The sequence below is a fragment of the Thunnus thynnus genome, chromosome 19 (genome assembly GCF_963924715.1).
Source record: "Thunnus thynnus chromosome 19, fThuThy2.1, whole genome shotgun sequence".
NCBI lineage: Eukaryota > Metazoa > Chordata > Actinopteri > Scombriformes > Scombridae > Thunnus > Thunnus thynnus.
This window is the reverse complement of record NC_089535.1, coordinates 5,090,172-5,111,328: the sequence shown is the minus strand read 5'-3', so window position 1 is coordinate 5,111,328 and position 21,157 is coordinate 5,090,172. Positions and strand designations below refer to the sequence as shown.

General features: G+C 39.2%; 1 protein-coding gene across 1 annotated transcript in view; it reads left to right on the top strand.

Annotated features, from left to right (window-relative positions):
* ttc28 (tetratricopeptide repeat domain 28) overlaps nt 1–21,157 on the top strand; it is a 163,934-nt gene that overhangs the window by 1,906 nt on the left and 140,871 nt on the right. Inside the window, exon 2 of the mRNA XM_067573860.1 lies at nt 6,210–6,569. Coding sequence (XP_067429961.1) covers nt 6,210–6,569 — 360 coding nt within the window. The remainder of the gene's footprint in view (nt 1–6,209; nt 6,570–21,157) is intronic.

The following is a 21,157-nucleotide window of genomic DNA, read 5'->3' as shown; positions in this document are numbered from 1 at the left end:
ATCACAATCTGCAAGAATTAATGCGAGATACCAAAAAATCAACACTACAATAAAAAATGCAAAAAACAAACAAAAAGAATACAACTAGCTACAACAGTGAGGCAATTAATTGCAATTATTTTGATTATCGATTAATCAAATAAGACATTTTTAAAGAAAAAATTGACAAACATTTGACAGTTGGAAGCTTTTCCTCATGTGACATTATAGTAAATGAAATATTTTTGGGTTTTATAGAGTTGCTGAGAAGAAACAAGACGTTTCAAGAAACAAGAAAATGATTGATAGATTAATCGATAATGAAAATGAACGTGAGTTGCAGCCTCAGTTTATATAAAGTAGATCTAATACAGAAATTATGACAATACATGACGTGCACATTGGTGAAACCTATTATGGTCGCCGCTTCCTCAAGCAGCAGTAAATCAAAGTTTACTCGGCAAGCTGGAATCTCCAGACTGTACGTGAGCTTTATATGAATGAATCCGGGTATAAAAGAGTTTATGTGTAGTTTAAAACATTTAAACTCATGTATTTTTAAATATATAACACGACTCACAGACAGTCGAGCTATCAGTGGAGATAAGCTTTTTTAAAGTTGTAGAAGGGTTCAGTGTAAAGACCATTTTACTTTAATCTGACGCCCTTTAGGGCTGCAACTAACGATTCATTATTTTCTCAATTAATCGATTAATGTTTGGTCTATAAAATGTCAGAAAATGATGAAAAATGTTTCCCAAAGATGAAGGTGACGTCTTCAAATGTCTTGTTTTGTCCACAACCCCAAAGATATTCATTTCACTGTCATAGAAAGATAAAGAAACCAGAAAATATTCACATTTGAGAAGCTGGAACCAGAGAATTTGGGCTCAAAATGAGTAATTGATCATTCTGTCGACCGACTAACTGATTAATTGCAGCTCTACTTTAAACAGATGTTTATGAGTTTAATATTCTCCTCAGCTAACATCTTTGTTTTTATGTAGTAAACACAACAGGGGAATGACAGACGGACAGACAGACGTTCTGCACATACATTAGTAGCTACAGTGGCCCTGAGAGAAAACACATGCAAATGAAGAAAACATCCACCACCAATTTGAGAAACACATACACAGCATTCAGGAAAGCAAAACACAGCTAACATTGTGAGCCCATTTTCCAACACCACAGACAGATTGTCTTCAGTAAATACTTCAGTAACGTGAGACCATGAGATGCACTAAAGCAGCATTCAGGCCGCGTTCAAGTGTCCCCCGGAAACTTTAGTTAACCTATTTTGTAAATTATTTCTGGTGTGTGTGTGTGTGTGTGTGTGTGTTTGCTTGTGTTTTCTGCCTTTGCATGTGTTGTCAAGCTGGTGACGAAGATGTTTTCTTCATGTGCTTGTGTTTTGTCTGTTTGCGTGTGTTTTCTGAAGCAGCAATGTGTCGAGCTCTCAGGGGCCACCATACATAACAGCTCCTTAGTCATAATATAAGTCAGGCACAGTATAATAAAAATAGATCACACGACTAAAGATTAAAAAAAAAATAGTTGACAAAACATCAAACTCACGAAGAGACACTTTTGATCTAGAGGAGTATCAGTGCTTTCGATTACAGAGATTGTTAACGGATGCGTACAAGTTGATTTATGAAAGTAGTGTTTCTAACATCAGGTGTCATTGCTTTATACGTATGATTGCAGCTTTTGCCTGGATGCCTCACCTACAATATGACTTTTATTAAAAGATCAAAGGGCCACATTCAGGGACACAATTTCCTCTCCTCCACGTTATTCAGGCCCCCAGTTTCTCCTCGTATGTCTGTGTTGTTCTCCAGGAATGTACTCCCTTTGACCTGAGCTGAAACGAGGAGGGCTAGGAGTAGTAAGACAGGAGACAGGGGAAGTGTGTGTGTGTGTGTGTGTGAGAGAGTGTGTGTGTGTGTGTGTTTGTGTGTAGGAGTAGGACAGGATATACATGTTGTGTTCCTGTCTTTTTTTATCCTACTTGCATGTGTTTGTGTCAGAGAGAACAGTGTTGTTCCTTCCAATAAGAACTTTTTTCCTGAACAAACACCCTAACACTATTTCTATCATTTTGTATGTGTATTTGTGTTTTCTGTGTGAGTGTGTGTGTGTGTGTGTGTGTGTGTGTGTGTGTGTGTGTGTGTGTGTGTGTGTGTGTGTGTGTTAGTGGCAGCACCATTAATAAGCTGTTACAGGATCAAACAATACAAACAACAAATCACATCCTGGTGAAGCAGATTCTGTTTGAGTGAAAAAGGTCACGCTTAGTTCAAGATGCCTTATATGGTCCTCATCGCAAATCAATATTCGCTCGTTTTAAGGACTGAAATTGGTCATTTGCAGTTGTTTTAATGTGATTTTTAATGTTTTAGTTCCTTGTAGAGAGAGATTAAAGTATTTGAATAGAGCTAATCGATTAGTTGTTTGGTCTATAAAATGTCAGAAAATGGTGAAAAATCATTTTCCAAAGTCCAACATGCAACCTAAAATGTCTTGTTTTGTCCTGATCAACAGCCCATAACCTAAATGTATCAATGAGGACTAAAGAAACCAGAAAATATTCACATTTAAGAGGGAAAATCATTCAAAAATGATGAATTGATTATCAGGATAGCAGGTAATTTAGCCAGGACTCTCCCCCAAAAAAGAGACTGATTTCAAGAAACTATCCTGAATAAATTAAATAAATGACCATAAAACATCTGTGTATGGGTGAATAAATGTGGAAAAAGCTTTCTGGTGAGTTTTTTGAGGCTCTTGAGGAGACAGAAAAAGGTTCTTGTTTCTTTCAGGTGAACTAAAAAACACCCTCTTCTTTTCCTTTAGAGATTAATGTCTTAATTCCATACACATGATATGAGGCCTTTCTTTGTTTATTTCAGCAAACACCACCCTGGTAACACGTTAAACAAGCTCTGCGTTATATCACATTTGTCATATTTGAGCAAGTGTTCCATAACAACATGGCACATTCATGAATAATGATGGCATACTGGAGGGAACAGCTGAAAAACGGGCATCGTCGGAGGACTGTGAGGTGTGGAAATGTGCTCAGCGAGTTGACACGCAGCATTAGTGTGTCATAGTACTCCTCGGGGCTGCAGCTAGCACTGAGGACACTGAGGTCATGTCCTAATTTTTTTTTACCGTGAATTTGGGGTTTTTAGAAACCTTGGGGGGAGAGTTTGCATCCTGCAGTTAGAAACTTGTGCATGAGGGCTATTTTTTAGGCTGATTCTAGTATTTTTTGACTCACTTTAAAGTTGACTACTCTATAAGCCAAGTACTCAAAATTTCTCCACCATGGAGATGTAGAGAAGGCTTTGAAGCTTTATTTAGACCTTCATGGTCATAATTTCCTAATCATTCTCCAGGAGATTATGTAATCTGGTAGTATGTATGTCATTTAAAGGATAAGGTTTCTTCTTAGTGTCAACAAATCTCATGTGCAGAGTTAAACCGACAATGAAATGTACTCACAAGTATTTTGTGTGTATCCAAAGCCTGATATATCTTATTCCTCTATGCTAAACTATTAAAAACACGTCAATGAGGTGATGTTTCTTCATTAGAAAGCACCTGGTTACTTTAGTTTGTTTAGAAACGGCTCCAAAAACTAATAACAGCGATCATGTTTTCAGTCTCCGGAGAGTAGTTCTGTGTAAGGCGGACACCACTGAGCATGTGCGGGGAACGCTTCGCTAGCTTGTTGTGCTTGACCTTGACTTTTTACTACATTGTAAATTTAGCACATTTTGTAAAAGCTCTGTTAACAGAACCACATTCCTGCACATGCTCAGCGGCGTCTGCCTTACACAGAACTACTCTAACGTGACCAAACTCTTCACGATGAAGAGACGTGTCATCCAGTGCAGCGATGTGACTCACTGATGTGTTTTTAATAGTTTTTGGACAACAACGGAGGTCTATGACACAGAGGAATAACACTCTGGATACACACACAATTCTTGTAAGTACATTTCATTGTTGGTTTGGCTCTCTGCACATGAGATTTGTTGACAATAAGAAAAATATAGAAAATGGCCAGACGACTATAAAAAGTCAGTAAATAGTGAAAAACGCCCATCACTGTTCCCTAAAGCCCAAGATGACGTCTACAAATTGCTTTGTTTTGTCAGACAAACAATCCAAAAACACAAAGATAAATCAGTTTTCTACCAGATAAGACAAAGAAAAGCAGCAAATATCCACATGTGATAAACAAAACACAACTATTATGAACATACAGTAGTTGCCATTTAAATCAAACTTGCAGAGAATATAACTGAGCAGCTGATTGATTAAAATCAGTTTCAGTGGATTTGTAGGTCTGTGACTTCAATGTAACATTAATACATGAGGGGCACAGGGGCACTAGGCTAAAGTTAGCATCTCCGTTCTGCTCTGTATTGGATTTGGGAAAAGTTTACCCGAAATGACTTCGCCTAAACTTGCAAGTTTTAAAGAATCTCTCCAGTCTGCATATTTTGAGTGTGTAACCGAGTGAGAGAGAGAGAGAGAGAGAGAGAGAGAGGGGGGGGGGGGGGGAATAGAGAGAGAGAGATAATGAAGGCCTTGGTGTAAGCTCTGGTGAAAGGACAAATTTGGAAACACCAGATCAGTGAGGGATGTTAAAGATGCCGAGAACTAACCTCAGTGTGCACATTTTACACAAAGTTAAACGAATGAGAAGAACAGAACCCTCATCTGACTGTCTGAGCCTCTGTCTGACTTTCCTCTTTTATGTCTCCGTCTCTCAGAGGAATTCTAGCCGTTACCGCTGAGCAGAAGAGAAAAGTGCACGCAGCAGTTTAGTGTCCCATTTACCGGCAACTACAGTATCATATCATGCAAATGAGGCCGCTGCAGTTTCGATAGAATTCTGCTTGCAATAAGTTTTTTTTTTTTTTATGACTTACGTAACGGCGGCCAAAAGCACATTTCCTTTCTGTCCTCCTAAACTTTACTTTTATTTCTCAAAGAATTTCTCCGACACTACGGCCAACAAAGCCTTTTGTCATTTGACCGTTATTGGGACACAGCTGAAAATGTGGAATAATTAAAGTAAAAACAGGTTTGTGCTCCACTTTCATTGAATGCAGTAGATCTGTCCAGAGCCCCGACAAACGATTATCTTTATTATCGATCAATCTGCCCGTTATTTTCACAGTTTCACAGTTTCACGATTCATCATGTGGTCAATAAAACTTCAGGAAAAAGCTGAAAAACGCCCATCACAACATCCTGGAGTCCAAGGTGACATCCTGAAATGTCTCATTTTGTCCAACCAACACTCCAAAACCACCAAATATTAGATTTACGATAACGCAAGACCAAGAAAAGCAACAAATTCTCATATTTGAGAGCTTTGAATCAGCAAATGTTTGATATTTTTGGCATTTTTTGCTTGAAAAATCACTTAAATGCTTTGCTTTGGATAAAAGTGTCTGCTAAATGAAACTGTAAATTGTAAATGATTAATCAGTTATTAAAAGAAGGTCAACAAGCCACCATCACTGCAGTAGCACCTCCATAAACCTGCATATAAATACAGTAATGTATGTTTTTGCCAAGAAAACTGTCCAGTGTAGAACCAGTGAATGTTTAATGATGAAACTATAAATGCATTAAAATAAAGCATGATGATAATGATCACTTATCTTCAACAACACCCTGTTGCTGCCAAAGACTTTCTATTTTTCAGCCATTTATTGTGTTTAAATGACCAAACACCACTTAAATTACAAGCTGCACCTTCCAATTATTTTCATCATCAATTAAACTGATTATTTTCTCCTTAATTGATTAATGGTTATAAGACTACTCTACCGATTCAGCATTCAAACTGATACAGCACAAGGTTATTGTCTTTTTTTTTTACACATTCCTCTGTCTTCTCAAAAATCTGGTGCTTACATTACCCACAATGCATCTCAACCGCCAACAAGTGACATCACTTTAGGCAATTTATCAGATTTCACACAGTTCCCTCTGGAAACACAAAAGGCAAAACACAGAGATTCGGTTTACAAGTTCAATATGATACGATAATGAAACCAAAGAGTGAAAAGCAGCAGAAGCTGGAACCAGAAATAGTTTTGGAGTTGTTTCTGATTAATTTCAAATGGTTTCAGCTTTCATTACACGGCTTTTAACTGATATTTTGCCTTTTCTCTCTTTCCCCTTCTGCTCCCCAGTTCTCTCTGTTTGGTTCTCGCTCCACCAGCAGGACCACCAACCCTCCCTCTTCATCCTCCTCCTCCCCCTCTCCCGTGATCCCTTCTGCTCCGACATTAAAGAGGCCGGATCATCCCTGCTCCTCCGGTCCCGGCCTGAGCAAAGCGGAGTTCCTGGAGCGCGTGCGTTGCAGTAACCAGGCCTGCCAGCAGGGGGAGTACGCCCTGGCTGTACGTCTCTACAGCGACGCCCTGAGCGCCGACCCCCAAAACTGCATCCTGTACAGTAACCGCTCCGCAGCCTACCTCAGGCTGGGCCAGTACAGCACCGCCTTGGACGACGCAATCAAAGCACGTCTCATCAACCCCAAATGGCCCAAGGTAAGAGGTTTGACCCTCTCCGCTCAATCACACACTCCAAATGAGACTGCAGCCGAGAGCCGGGGAATGGGTTTTATGTACTCTAGCAGAAGAGTGGATGTATCCATTAAGTGGATGGTTAGATGGATGTTTGATGGATGTGCTCTTCGCTCGCCTGCCTCTCAAAATCATCTCAGTAATGGTATATTTATGTATATATGAAGCAGTGGAAATACAACTAATTATAAACCCTTGTAATCAATATTTTACCCTCTCTGGAAGCTCAGCCTCTTGTCGGAGGAGTTCATCTATGGGTCAACATTTTAAAATACCTGTTGCTGGATATAATCTCTGCTATTTAAGTTACTGCTGACTTTAAAGGGGGCACATCATGCACATTTCCAGGTCTGTATTTTTCATTTTAGAGCTCTACTGGAATATATTTGCATGATTTACAGTTAAAAAAAAAACTCCTTATTTATCTTCTACTGGTCCTTAACGCAGCCCCTCAGTTCAGCCTCTGTCTGAAACAGGCCGTTTAAGCCTCCTGTCTCTTTAACGCTACAGACATGCAACAAACTATAGTCGGATTTCACTTTTTCTTTTTCTTTACTCAAAATGTCAACTTCTCAAATCCATCTGTTCATGTTCAAGCCGAAGTCCCATCCGAAATATGAGAGTGGGAACAATACATGGAAAAACCTTAGCAACAACCCTAGCAACCAAGGCTACGGATGCCGTTTATGGGCACGTGCGACGAGCCGACGTTAGCTCGTCTGCAAGGTAGAAAAAAAACGTTGCAAACAAAGCCTTCAGAGCAGGTTGAAGCCCTGTTTTGGTTTTGCAGGGAGCATTTCTACATACATTCACTTAAACTTTTTGACCTCGTATAACATCCGACATCATAACACGACATAAATAACAACAAAAAAAGCATAACATGTCCCCTTTAATTGGCTTTTGTGCCTCTCAGAAAGAAGCAAGTTCTCCTCTTTCCTTCCCAGATCCTGTCAGTCGGCCTGTTCTGCTGGAGTTTTGATTGTGACCGGTGTTTGGCAGCTGAACACAAAACCTGCTATTTAGATGCCGCAGTCCACATGTTGAGCTTTTATAAGCTCCTGCTGTATCGTCTTTCCTTGTTTGACAAGTGTATTTGCAAAGGGACAGCGCACACATATAACTCAGCATCACCAGATACGCCTGTAAAAACACGCTGGCGGTAGGAGATACAGTGATGACAGCGATGATGATGATGGACAAGGATGTGACAGTACTTTCTCTAATGATACACATCAGGAGGAAAAAAAAGGAAAATAATAACATTCAGGTGTAGAATTGAACAATATGAAAATATATAGTGTAAGAAAATATAGAACATTCTCCAATTCAAATTATGTACAATCCTGAGAGGATAATGTCAGGGTGGAGTAAACAGCCCAGCACAATGAAAGCGAAAAACAAACTTGAAGAGATGTGTTGTTGACTAGCGCTCACATGCTACTTTGCTAAGACATGCGGATGCAATTTGCTGACCAGCGGCCTTTTACAGCTGGTAATTTGATCTATAACAGGTTTCTCAGTTGAATTCCTTAACTATAATACATATCGATGTCTCGGTATGAAACTTAATACACTGTGATGTCTTTTTATCCATATCGATCACCCCTGAACGTTGTGATATTACATGAGCTTTAATGTCCAGCGATACGAGTCCAGCAGGACCGGTGATGCGTGAGAGCGAATGAGTGTTATTAAAAAATGTTTCACATTTCCAGCACATTTAACCAGAAAAGAGAGAGAAACGATGAGTGGCTGGAAACTGCGTCATTTCTTTACACTTGAAGTGGCTCTTTACAATTTAGTGACGGCGTGAGGACGTTGGCGAGTCTTTCAAAAGCCGTTCAGAGAGGGAAGCGGGCAGGCAGGCAGGCAGGAGACAGGGTTTTGCCAGGGCTACCTCTCTGTCTGGACAGCTGGGGCCGGGCCAGTTCGACTCCACTTCCTTTCTCTGTGAGAGAGAATGGACGGAAGTGGTGTTTGGGTGTGTATATGCGAGTGTGTGTGTGTGTGTGTGTGTGTAAGCGAGAGAGAGCTTTGCACGGCTGTTATTTTGTTTTCGAAACCCTGGCTAGGCCTTGGCCTGAGTTTGGCACTTAAAGACAATAACAGAAGCAGCATTCCTTTGTGAGTGTGTGTGAGTGTGTGTGTGTGTGTGTGTGTGTGTTTTAGTGTGTATGGTTTTGTATAGTGGCGGTGTCATAGCATTAGGCTTGCTGCAGCATTCGCCGTGGGTCAAAGGCAAGGTCAAGACTAATGAACTACCAATAAGAGCGAGTCTCTTCTGAGAGGGACGTTTACTTCTGCTTGATTTCTCTCTTTCTGCTCATCGTCTCTCGCTCTCACTCTCTCTTCTTTCTCTTCGTCTTTTCTTCTTTTCTTTCTGTCTCCCACAGTTTGTCCCATTGCCCCCCCCCCCCTCGACTTTTTTCTGTTGGTGCAACAGGCTCACATTCACTGTATCGCACACAAAATAAAGGCGAGTCGGTCATGGGAACGGAGGGGTGTAACTGGTCAGAAGTCGCATGTGTTTGTGTGCTTATCTGGATAACAACACGGTACAGAATAACTAAACTTCTTTGCGTGTTTTTCTTTTTTTGTTGTTGTTTTGTGCGGTTTTATCTCATTGTCGGTGCATTCAGAGCGAAGCTTTGAGAAAGTCTTTGTGATTCAAATGAAGTCAAATCACATCACACAAGTAAAACTGCTGTAGGAGCGAAAGCCTTTCTTTTGACTCCTTTGGGTGGTTTTTTCTTATTTTCTCCCACAGACTCGACTGTTTTGTGTATGAATGTTTCGCTGTCATCCTCACACTCGCTCTGTGTGTTTTTGTAAAAAAGTTGTTGGGAACTTTCTAAGAGGCTTTTTTTTTCCTCCCTCCCTCCCCACACAGGTGCATTTATGCAGATCCTTTAAGCTCGTAGCAGCGGGTCTGGGAAACTTTTTCTTCACCACATAGACCGCTATACTTTTAGTTCCCACAAATAAAGACGTGTGTTTGGCCCAGAAAAGAGGAACGAGGGCGAGCTGCGGCGGTAGGATGGGATCTGTAGGATAACACTAGACGAGGAAGCTGGTGGTGAACTGTTTTTGGATGATTCGCCCTCAGTTGGATAAATAAAAAAAGTAACAAAAATGACAAAACAATCTCACCACATCTTTTCCCCCTTTTTTTGTAGCTGTTCTGGAGCTTTCTACGGTATCGCACAATCTTCCTCACCAGATGGAGCTGCAGATGTTCAAAGTTTTTCTGAGCACTTAAAAACCTGCATTAACCACTTGATTTCTGCAGAAAACAAGTGGTAGACATATCAGCAGCTTTTTAAGTTGATGTGTCAAACTTGTTAGCAAACAGCTGTTTATTCCCACATCCAGCAGTTATGGAGCAACATTATCATTCGTTTGCAGTTTCTGTCCATCTTTTAGCTCTGTTTGTACCAACTCCTGAGGGAAACATCTGGCTCTTTAGCTGCTAAATGCTCCACTATGTAATGAAAAGAAACTGCATTAACACTGTTTCGTCAGAGGAGAATATACTTTATAATCCAGTTTATTTTTCCCTGTTTTTCCTTTATTTCCTATCCAGCGTCTAAGGATAGAGGATGCCGTTGCTTTACAGATTGTAGAGCCCCTCTGAGGCAAATGTGATTTGTGATATTGGGCTGTACAAATAAATTGACCTGACTAAATGTAGTAAATTTAGTCAGTATGCAAGCCTCTCTGCTCTGAAGTGGAAGCCAACCAGATGGCAGCCAGCTACGCCTGTTTACGCAGAAGGCCGTGGAGGCTGGCCCCGCACCGCTCAGGCTTCCCCTGTCATTAAGAAACTACTCTCCAACCACATGCTGCAAAAAATATTACCAACATACGTGCAGAGAGAGAGAGAGAGAGAGAGAGCATAGAGTCCCGTCGCTTAAAGTAGGACTCAGGATCTCAAGCGGCCTGTTTAGGAAGCTTCCCCACATGACATGAGTTTAGTCGTATAGTTTAATGTGATCGAAGCAAAGTGTCTTGGTTCCTCACTGGTCTGACTGTGTTCCTGTGTGATGATAATGTCCTCGACTGAGTATCGTGCTGTGTCTCAAAATTGTGTCATGGAGAAGTGAGTCTGGGTCAGTAGGTAATCCAGGACTTACTGTAGACCATGTGAGGAGAGTGAACGAGGAACAGGGAGATATTTCACTCCGTGTGCTCTACTTATGTGACTTTCTGCACACAAAACAACACAGCTCTCTCTGTCTATACTGCTCTCACCTTTGTCACACTTTAACACAAAAATATGCACACACAAGTACATACTGGATATTAAAAGATCTCCTTCAAATGTGTTTTCAGTCCACAGTGTGTCCACACAGTCATTTAAAAGTTGTTGTGAAGCTTATATGAGGCTTCAGCAGTCTGAGTTAGTCATATCAAGTGGATATCTGACACATTTACAGTCTGTTTAGCATCAAATTCCCTCTTTGTGTTTCCTCGGACAGTGTTTCCCTGTTGAGCTGCGGTGGAAGTATAGTAACAAAAAGAGGGACTTTGGGACTAAAAAGACTGTAACGTTGAAAGATATCTACTTGATTTGACTCATTTGGACGCTGAAACTTCATATTAGCTTCAGATAAACTTTTAAATACATTTTTGCACAGACTGTGGATTTTGTCCCCCATCACTTAGATTGTAAGTGCATTATGAAGGGATCTTCTAATGCTCAGTATGAACAGGAGGAATGATTACAGAAAGAAAAACATGTTTCAATGTTCATTTAGACTACTGACAGATTTTCAGGCAAAAATCTAGCCGCAATTTACAGATTATTTACATTATGGATTAATCTGATGATTGTTTTGGTGTTTTAGAATCAGAAAATCGTGACAAATGTCCATCACAAAGTGGCTTTGAGTGCCTTTTAAAAGCGCTGTATAAATAAAAAGTATTAAATTTTCAGGGTGATGCCATCAAATGGCTCATTTTATCCACCCAGTCATCTAAAACCCAAAGTTAACTCTCATATAAGACAAAGAGAAACAGCAAATCCTCACAATGGAGAAGCTATTTTTTGTCGTTTTTGCTTGAAAAATTACTTTAAAACAATTAATCAAATTCACAAATTGCTGCTGATGAATTTTCTGTCAATCATCTAATTATTCCACCTCTAAATTAATGTGTTTTGAGCTCCTGCATAGCAAACAAAGTAATAAATATGTGAAGAATCCCCTCTATCTACTTACCAAAGGATGCTTCATGTTTCTAAGATAGAAAGCAGGGCTCATATTCACCTTGCAGACTATTTCTATACAAACAATCTACTATATTGTGTTATGAAGACAGTAAAAAGGATGTAATGAAACATTAATTTTAAATGCAGCCACTAGAGAGCAGCACTGACGCTTGGTCACAACCTCAGAGAGCCCCAAACACAACTTTTCCTTTGTTACAGTGGGTCTCTCATGATCCACATCACATGAGGCTTTGCAGCACAGTCGCTCACAAACATGCACAGTCCCTGTAATAATCCAACTCAGCATGGCTTAAAGATCAGACACAAGATGCAGATAGCTGCTGTAAATGGACCCCCTATGCTTCTTTAAGTGGCTACATTTTAATAATCAAGCTTGCTTTTCCTCCCTGTTTCTTCTTCTCATCCTTTTTCTGACACCTTATCACTCCCATTAGCGGCGGCGGTGGCGGCAGCAGGCCAGATGAAGCTACTTTGCAGTTTTCCATATGTGATAACATGTTTGGAGGAAAAAAAAAAAAGTGCACGTCAGCAGCAAATAAACCTGCTGCTCACTCCGTCTCACACATGCAGAGTTACACATCCTCTCGCTCGCGGATTGTAATGAGTTTTGATTTCGCTTACAAGTGGAATGGGCCTAATTGTCTGGTATTAATTGGGAGATGTGCTTCTGTTTCTCTGCTTGCAGTGTCGCTTCATATAAGACATCTGCACACACAGACAGCCAGACTCTGCTGTCTCAGCAACAGTCCAGAGCTGCTGGAGTCTCTTTTTACCCGCTCTTTATCCTCCCTCTGCGTACGTCGTCTCTCTTGCACACAGTCGGGAGCCTCGGCTGTCTGTGCAAAGAGAATTGCAGAGGAAGGAGAAAGATAACAGCAGTGGGGAGATAATGAAAGGCTGAGAGTGAGTGACTCGGTTGGACTCGAACACGACGCGGTGTGACTGCTATCAGAGTGAGAATGAATGTCACAGGATAAGGATTTACGTCTCAGTTCTTTATTTCTGATTAAAAACTCAGCGTAAGTACAAAGTGACCATAAGCAGCTCACACACTGGGAGCTTTTAAGGATTATTTCAGTTTTTGACAACCTGGGTCTTATTTTTTTGCCCTCGTTTTTTATCGCTTATGATAACATTGTACTCACAAAGCTAATTGTTGAGATCTGGAGAGGCGATGATATCTTTAAAATAAGGTCTGAAAGGGGCATGTGGTAATCACATGAACAAACAAACAAACAAACAAAAAACAATTTGGAAGGGGAAACCAAGGCGATGGGTAAAACTGTCACGTTTTCGACTTCCTGGTTCAACTTGGCCTGACGTGTAGTTACTGTAGTTGTAGTTGCCGTAGTTACACATAGTTTTCCTGTACAGTGAATGATTATTACCAATATTTCTGGTGAACTCTCTTCAGTTTCACCTTGATTATTTTCTTCCAAAGCAGATCAAAAATAGAAAAAGAAATCTCATCTATGTAAGACTCACAGGTCAGTCTCTAAGGACTGAGGACAATCTCCCAGCTATCATTGTTAAAACTGGGTGGAAACAATTAGAGAGTTAAAAAAAAACCTGCATTGCAGAACCAATCCAAAGTTTTTAGGACTAAGTCTTTAGACTTTATGAATAGTCTTTAGCCATTCATACTGGGGCGATGACATGCAGATCACTACAAGGGGGGGGGGCATCATCCCTGGTGAGGCGCAGGTTTGTTAATGTCTTATTAGCTTATAGCTAATTTTCAGTTAGCAGCTGTTCTCGCTACCATTCAAGCAACTACTGTGCATTTAGAAATCCTCAGACTTCAGTAGATCTCTAATTGTCTGGGAATCGTGAGGCTACATCTACATTTACTTGTGCGTGTGCACATGACACAAACAAAACGTGGACCCACATATTAAAACATTCCTCCATCACACCCCTTACGAAAAAACACATGTGAGTTATAACGTGTTTTATATTCAGGGGCACATGTGGTTTTGGACATTTCACATGTGATGCATTCAAGGGCACATGTGACATTATCTTTCTCACATGTAAAATTTGCAATCACATGTAAAGCTGAAAACATGTTGTCTTTTTCACATGTGAATTTTAAGATACACATGTGATTTTCCAAATGTGAATTTTAAGTTCACATGTGAAATCACAACAGCACATGTGAAATGTCTCAGTTCACATGTGAAAGACTGAATTTCACATGTGCTTTTTGGGAGTGGGGGGCGCCATCATTCCTGGTAAGGCGTGTCCTTAACAAAGTGTAAGGGGCGTAGGTTTGTTCATGTCTTACTTATTTATTGGGACCATGTACAGTGTTAAACATAAAAGTTACCATTTGATGTACTGTACCAGAGTTAGCTTATAGCTAATTTTCAGTTAGCAGCTGTTCTCACTACCATTCAAGCAACTACTGTGCATTTAGAAATCCTCAGACTTCAGTAGATCTCTAATTGTCTGGGAATTGTGAGACCACATCTACATTTACTTGTGCGTGTGCACATGACACAAACAAAACGTGGACCCACATATTAAAACATTCCTCCATCACACCCCTTACAAAAAAACACATGTGAGTTATAACGTGTTTTATATTCAGGGGCACATGTGGTTTTCGGACATTTCACATGTGATGCATTCAAGGGCACATGTGACATTATCTTTCTCACATATAAAATTTGCAATCACATGTAAAGCTGAAAACATGTTGTCTTTTTCACATGTGAATTTTAAGTTCACATGTGAAATCACAACATCACGTGAAATGTCTCAGTTCACATGTGAAAGACTGAAATTCACATGTGCTTTTTTCGTAAGAGACTAGTGATCAAAAACTCCACAGGGTACCTTTAACATGCAGATGTTTATCATGTATAATGTTTACCTTCTGCATCATCTTAGTTTAGCATGTGCTAATTAGCTCTAAACACAAAGTAAAGTTAAGTCTGATCGAAATGTTATTAGTTTTTGCAGGTATTTGCTCATTAATGAAAGTATTTGACAAGTTAAATGTTTGACCTGATGATGGCGCTACATGAAAAAGTCAGTCCTGAGGGGGACATTAATGTCTGTACAAATCTTAAGACAATTCATCCAATAGTTAAAGAGAAATTTATTTCTGAACCACGTTGACTCATTTCTGAACTCAACCTCATGGTGGCGCCAGAGGAAAAGTCAGAGGACCACGAAAATCAGGAGGATTCAGCCTCTGCAGACCATGAATGTCTTTCCTGACAATCCATCTAATAGATGTTGAGATATTTCAGTTTAGAGGTGGACTGACTGACACAATCATCCCTAAAAATGTGAAAAACATCCTTTAACCATGTTCTCATTGAGACCGCCGGCCCCTCATGACTGCATGTACTGCAGCTCCGCGCTTTGCTTTGGGATTTGTCGTCCTTGTCGTAGCTTTTGGGATTTCCTGGTTACCTCTCGGTGTGTTTCGAGCAGCCTCGGCGTAACGGAGCTGAGGAGAGAAAAATACATAAAGAGGAGAGATAAACAGCAGGGAGAATGACTCACTAATAATGGGGTGTATGTTTCTATTTCCAGACAGAGGATTGAGGTTAATGAACAATCACATATTTGGGATTCCTGTGATGTGTGTGTGTGTGTGTGTGTGTGTGTGTGTGGAGGTGGGTGGGTTGTGGTTGAGCTTCAAAGGAAGCACTTTTTTGTGAATGTGAAGTAGGGAGTGTAATACAAACAGGGTTCACATCAAGGCCTCGTCTTGTGAGATACACTTACAAATAATTACAGCATAAATCAGCTCAGTTAGTCAGTGTTGTTAGTCATCAACCGGACTCTTCATCTCTTCATGACGGTGCAAAAATATAAAGATAATGATGTCCCTTCATATCCGCCACGTCTCCCGGCAACAAGGAAACACTCCCCTGTGATATTTTGTCTTTTAACTTCCTTTATCATGTAAGAAAATTAGACTTTCCTCCATGTTGGTTTAATAAGCATATCAACCGGCTCTAGGCAGGATTTTATGCTTTCCTTTGTCATGTATGACAGTAAACTGAATATTTGGAGGGTTTTGACTGTTAAAAAGAGCCATTTGAATATGTTACCTTGGCCGTGTTTCACTATTTTATGACATTTTAAGCAAAAATACCAAATATTTGCTCTTTGTAGCTTCTCAAATGTGAGGGTTTTTTTGGCTTTATACATGATAACAAACAGTTTGGATTTTGGAGTGTTAGTCAAACAAAATAAGACATTTGAAGACGTCATATTCAGTGTGTTTATATGCACGTAAGTAAACAGGTTACAATCAGCTCATTTCTTAACTGTCATGTAAACCTGAAACCTGGTGTTTGTAATGGGGGTTAGAGGTTTTAGAGAAACCTGGTTCCCACAGGTTGATTTCTCCTGAAGAACGCTGATTTCTCTGCCATGTAACCAGGTTTCTAATCAGCTTTTAACAAGTATGCATGTTCATAACAACAGCATGCAGACGGGGAAAGCACAGCGGAGCGACTAGATGAAAGAAGAGATCGTTACATGAAGGGATACGCGCTCATATTTAAGATAACTGCATCCAAAGTCCGACTAGAACTGAAACTGAAACACAGCAGCCTGTAGAAGTCTAAATATGTGAGATTCCACCACTGAATGTTTGACTATTTGTTTAATTCAGACTCTTTTGTGCTGTGAGGACGAGCTCTACTCTCAGTGATTAAATAATAATGGCTGATATTCACTATTTTATGACATTTTAAAGACAAAATAACATTTGCTAATACAGTTTGTCTTCATCCAGAACACAGAGTGGAGACTCAGTTGGTTTGAAGTGGAGTTAGAGTATCACAATATGCAGATTTTTCATTTCAGAACACAAAGAAAGGATCCTTTTTTCTTCAGATCTTTATCTAGATGGAAGGATGAGTCACCATCTCGTTGTATCGGAGTCTAACAGAGAAACCTTGGGACCACTGAGTTGATTGTTGGTTTTCTAGGTCATGTTTTAATAGATGTGTACTTTGAATGAGATTTTTTCATCCCCTTTTTTCTTCTGTAAGCAAAACTATCTTTTCATCTTTTGCCTCCCACACCCTCCTCATTTTCTGCAACAACCCCCCCCCCCCCCCAAAAAAAAATCTTCTGTCAAAACTTCCAACAGTTTGCCTCCATATTATTGCGGCTGCCCTGCAGTAAACTGACTCCTTGCAGTGGGTCATGAGTGGTTTGGCCCGTCACTATGGCAACAATGGTTCAAATTATGGATTATCTTTTCTTTTGTGAAATTGTTCTCAGGGTTTATACGCTCAGATGACTAGTATGCGTGTGTGTGTGGTTGATTTATTTCATGACAGCACAGAAGGGTTTAAGGAGAAAATCAGTTGAAACATGAAATTCAAAATTGTGGATTTTTGAGCTTTGTTGCTTCAAGAGCTGCAACGATTAGTCAATGAATTGATTAGTGAATCAACAGAAGATTAATTGGCAACTATTGTAGTAATAATTAATAATGTAATCGTTTTGAGTCATTTTTCAAGGAAAAAAAAGCTTAAATGTGAACATTTTCTGGTTTCTTTATTCCTCTATGATAGTAAACTGAATAATAACTGAGAATGTTGAATGGAAATAAAGCTTTGTCATTACCATATAAACTCTGGATACCCAATAATCCTGGAGAAATATATTTAAAAATATACTAAACATATACCCCACAAATGTTTTTTTTTATGTTTTGTTGATATCATACACTGTAAAAAATATGGACATAGTCACCATGACGTCACCTATTGTTTTGTGAACTGCTGTTTTGAGTGTAGCGATTTGACCATCGCCGTCTTGGATTTGGCCGTCGCCATGTTTGATTTTTGGAACCAGAAGTGACCATATTTGGACGAGAGAGTGGAGCTGACCATAGTGCTAGCTGCTAGCTTGGTTAGAATGGTGCATTTACAATCTATGGTTAACAGTAATAATGCTAATGCTAATTTTCGCTAGCGACAAACAGTCCTAAAACCGTTAAAACAAAATGTACTCACTGGAAAAACTGATCATCCGACTCATTGATGAGTCTTTTATTACAACCAAACGTTGAACAAGACTGTTTTTAGGCAACCACAATGTTACAATTAACTTAATTTAACTAGCTATCAGCTACGCCTGTATGCAATGGTTGCGTTACGTAAGGAATCTAGTCACCGTGGTAGCAACTTGTCAATCACAACGTAGCCACGCCCTAAAGCATACGCTGCTTTATCGTCTATTTTACTTTAAATGGGACCATAATTCACAAAATCATCATGCTGTATTGAAGAAGACTTGAAACTAGCGATTGAGACCATAAACTCATTAGGAAACAGTTTACTGAGGTAATAAATCAAGAGAGAAGTAGGGTCATTTTCTCATAGACTTCCATACAATTGGACTTCTTCTTGCAGCCAGTGGAGTCGCCCCCTGATGGCCATTGGATAGAATGCAGGTTTTTGGCACTTCCTCATTGGCTTCATTTTTCAGCCCTGGGGGGTTGCTGCTTGGCTGATATTAAAGCTGGAGTGTAGGACTTTTGTCTCTCCCTTCTGGCAGTGAGAGTAATTACAAAAACACTGTCGACATGCTACGCTGTACCCAAGTCTGTCGCTACTGTTGCGGCTGGGAAACGGTGGATAAATTATTTTATCCCTGTTCAAGTTAGCAGAGGGCTAACCGGAAGTTGAAGTCTCTGGGTGCGCATTCAAACATCCAGAGCGGGAATGTCCTGCCCAACATGAGATTTAAAAACTCTGTGTACTGTAAAATACAGAGAGATTTACCTGGTGGTGAAAGGCTTAATCAGAATTGTGTGAGCTAGTTTGGCTTGAATGTAACTGACCTTCATTTATATGTAAAAGTTCTGCAGGTTTAACTGAACTTTCTGTGGAAAAGAAAATGAATCAATCACAACAACAACACTTTTATAATTGTAACCTTATAGAAAGGGCTGGATGAAATGGACAAAATCAAATATCGTAATACTTTTTTACCAAATACCTCAATATTGATATTGCAACAATACTGTAGGGATGACTATCAGTGCTTTTACAAAATATTTACACAATGAGATTTTTGATAAATAATCATCAGTAATGTGGATATATCTGAGTAAAAGCAAATAATAGAACAGCTACAACAGTCTGGTAAGTTCAGAAAATTACATCAATTTACTGTAATGCAGCGTTTAAAACCAGGAAAGGAGAACACGTATCCCATATCGTTACGATATAACGATATCCAAAATCTAAGACGATATCTAGTCTCATATCACGATATTGAGCCGTACTTACAGCGACATTTTGTCATTTTCAACATAAACATAATTTTAAACTTTCTATTAAAGATTTTATAACATATTTAAAATGCAAAGAGCCTCAGATTGATTTTTATCGTAAATGTAATGATTATGATGGGAAATGTTTATATTCCCAAATGTAGTTTTTGTAGTTTTTTGTCTTGTCCGTCATGATTTTACATATTTTACAACACTCTCTAAGATTTCTTCAGAGCAAAAAGAGTATAAACACAATACTTGATTATATTTGCAGTATTTTGTTTGTGCAGTAAATAATCTAATGGGCTTTCAAACGTCCAAACATATAATAAGCTCCTCTCTATCAAAGTCAACCAGTGTGTAAAACCTTGTGCAAAGCTCTCCTCACCATTAAACCAAACACAATTATGGGCTCATCTGTTTGGCAAAGGCCCCGGTGACTCTGCGCTCGCCCGCCAGGCTCGCCAGCTCCACCGGGCATATGTGCCACCAACTGTCCGTTTGAGCCCAGAGTATCAATAATAACAGAAAATGATCATCCGAGCCGACACGTTGCCTGTTTATTATTCATCTTAGCGTGAAAATGTTGAGGTTTCGCACGAGACAATATGCAGGCATCAAAGGATTAATGAACGCAGCACTCAGCAGTTTCTCGATCAGATAGGGTTAATGCTCTCTTGTATGTTCCAGCTTATCTTTAACACAAAAAATTACATATTCATGGGTTTAAATGAAACTCTTGAAAAGCTGCATGTGCTTTTTTTCCCCCCCATTTAAGATACAGCTTAACTACAGCGGGGAAATTGAAATAAGTAATCATAAGCTTTGACATGTTCAGGTCTCCTCCAGAGAGACGGAGATCAGGTCTTGTTTGCATCATGTACACGGATTATAAAGAATTTACTATGAAATATATACTTTATTATAATTCATGTGTGTAAATGTTTTATTTTTCTCACATTAAGCCTCGTTTATCAGTGTACTTGTCTAATAATTAATGAAATTAATTGTCTTTGAATTAAATACACATTTTAATGCTTTTTATTGGTATTTTGTGCAACTATGATGCAACTTATAACCATGGTTTTTAAAACAGATATACACAGTTGCATCACTTTTTTTTGCAGTAGCCAGTTCAGTCAATTTGTAGTCAAGTTAAGTCAATTGATTCATAAAAACAATATTAAAAACAATAAAAGTTGACCAAAGTTCTTTACAGAGAACTGAGAAGTATAATCAAATAAAAAACACAGACAGAGTTATGAGGTTTAAAGTGAAAATTAATATGAAAGTGTAGAATGAAATCAATAAAATGCTAAAAACACAACAGAATTGCACAGAGAGCAGATAAATAATAGAGAGAAATAAATAAAAACAGAGTGTGACCATTCATAACTTTATATTCAAGGCTGAAGAAATGAGAGATGGGTCTTGAGACGAGTTTTGAGAATATCAGTGGAGGAGGAAGATCTAATAATAATACGAGGCAAAATGTTCCAGTGGAAAACGTCCAATCACCTCTGGATTTTAACTGGGAGTGAATGAAGAGCAGTGATTGGTCAGCAGATCTGAGGAGTCTGGCAGTAGAAAAAGAGATGAGAGATACACTGGAGCTTTAGGGTGCTTCAAAAACAAATAAAAGAATCTTAAAATCAGTTGTGTATTTCACTGGTAACCAGACAACAGAGACCAGTACAGAATGTAGTCAGGTATATAATCATAAACATCAGGCAGACGACACGTACGTCACATGTTTTGGACCTTTTCATGTTTAACATAGAAATCCAACATCATAACGGTATAAAATAACATATGCTATGTCCCCTTTAAAGCCTTGCAGCCCTAATGTGGTTATAAACCCCCCCCCCCATTAAATATCATTATTATTATTATTATTATTATTAGGTATTAGGTACATACGGATAGATTCTCCCCCAGACATGTGTTAAGACATATAAAATATACTGTTTTGAATAATACTGTGTGTTTGATTTGTTTTTTTTCAACAAGAAAGTAAAAAATCACCCAGTTAGAAATTCTTAAAATGATTTCTAC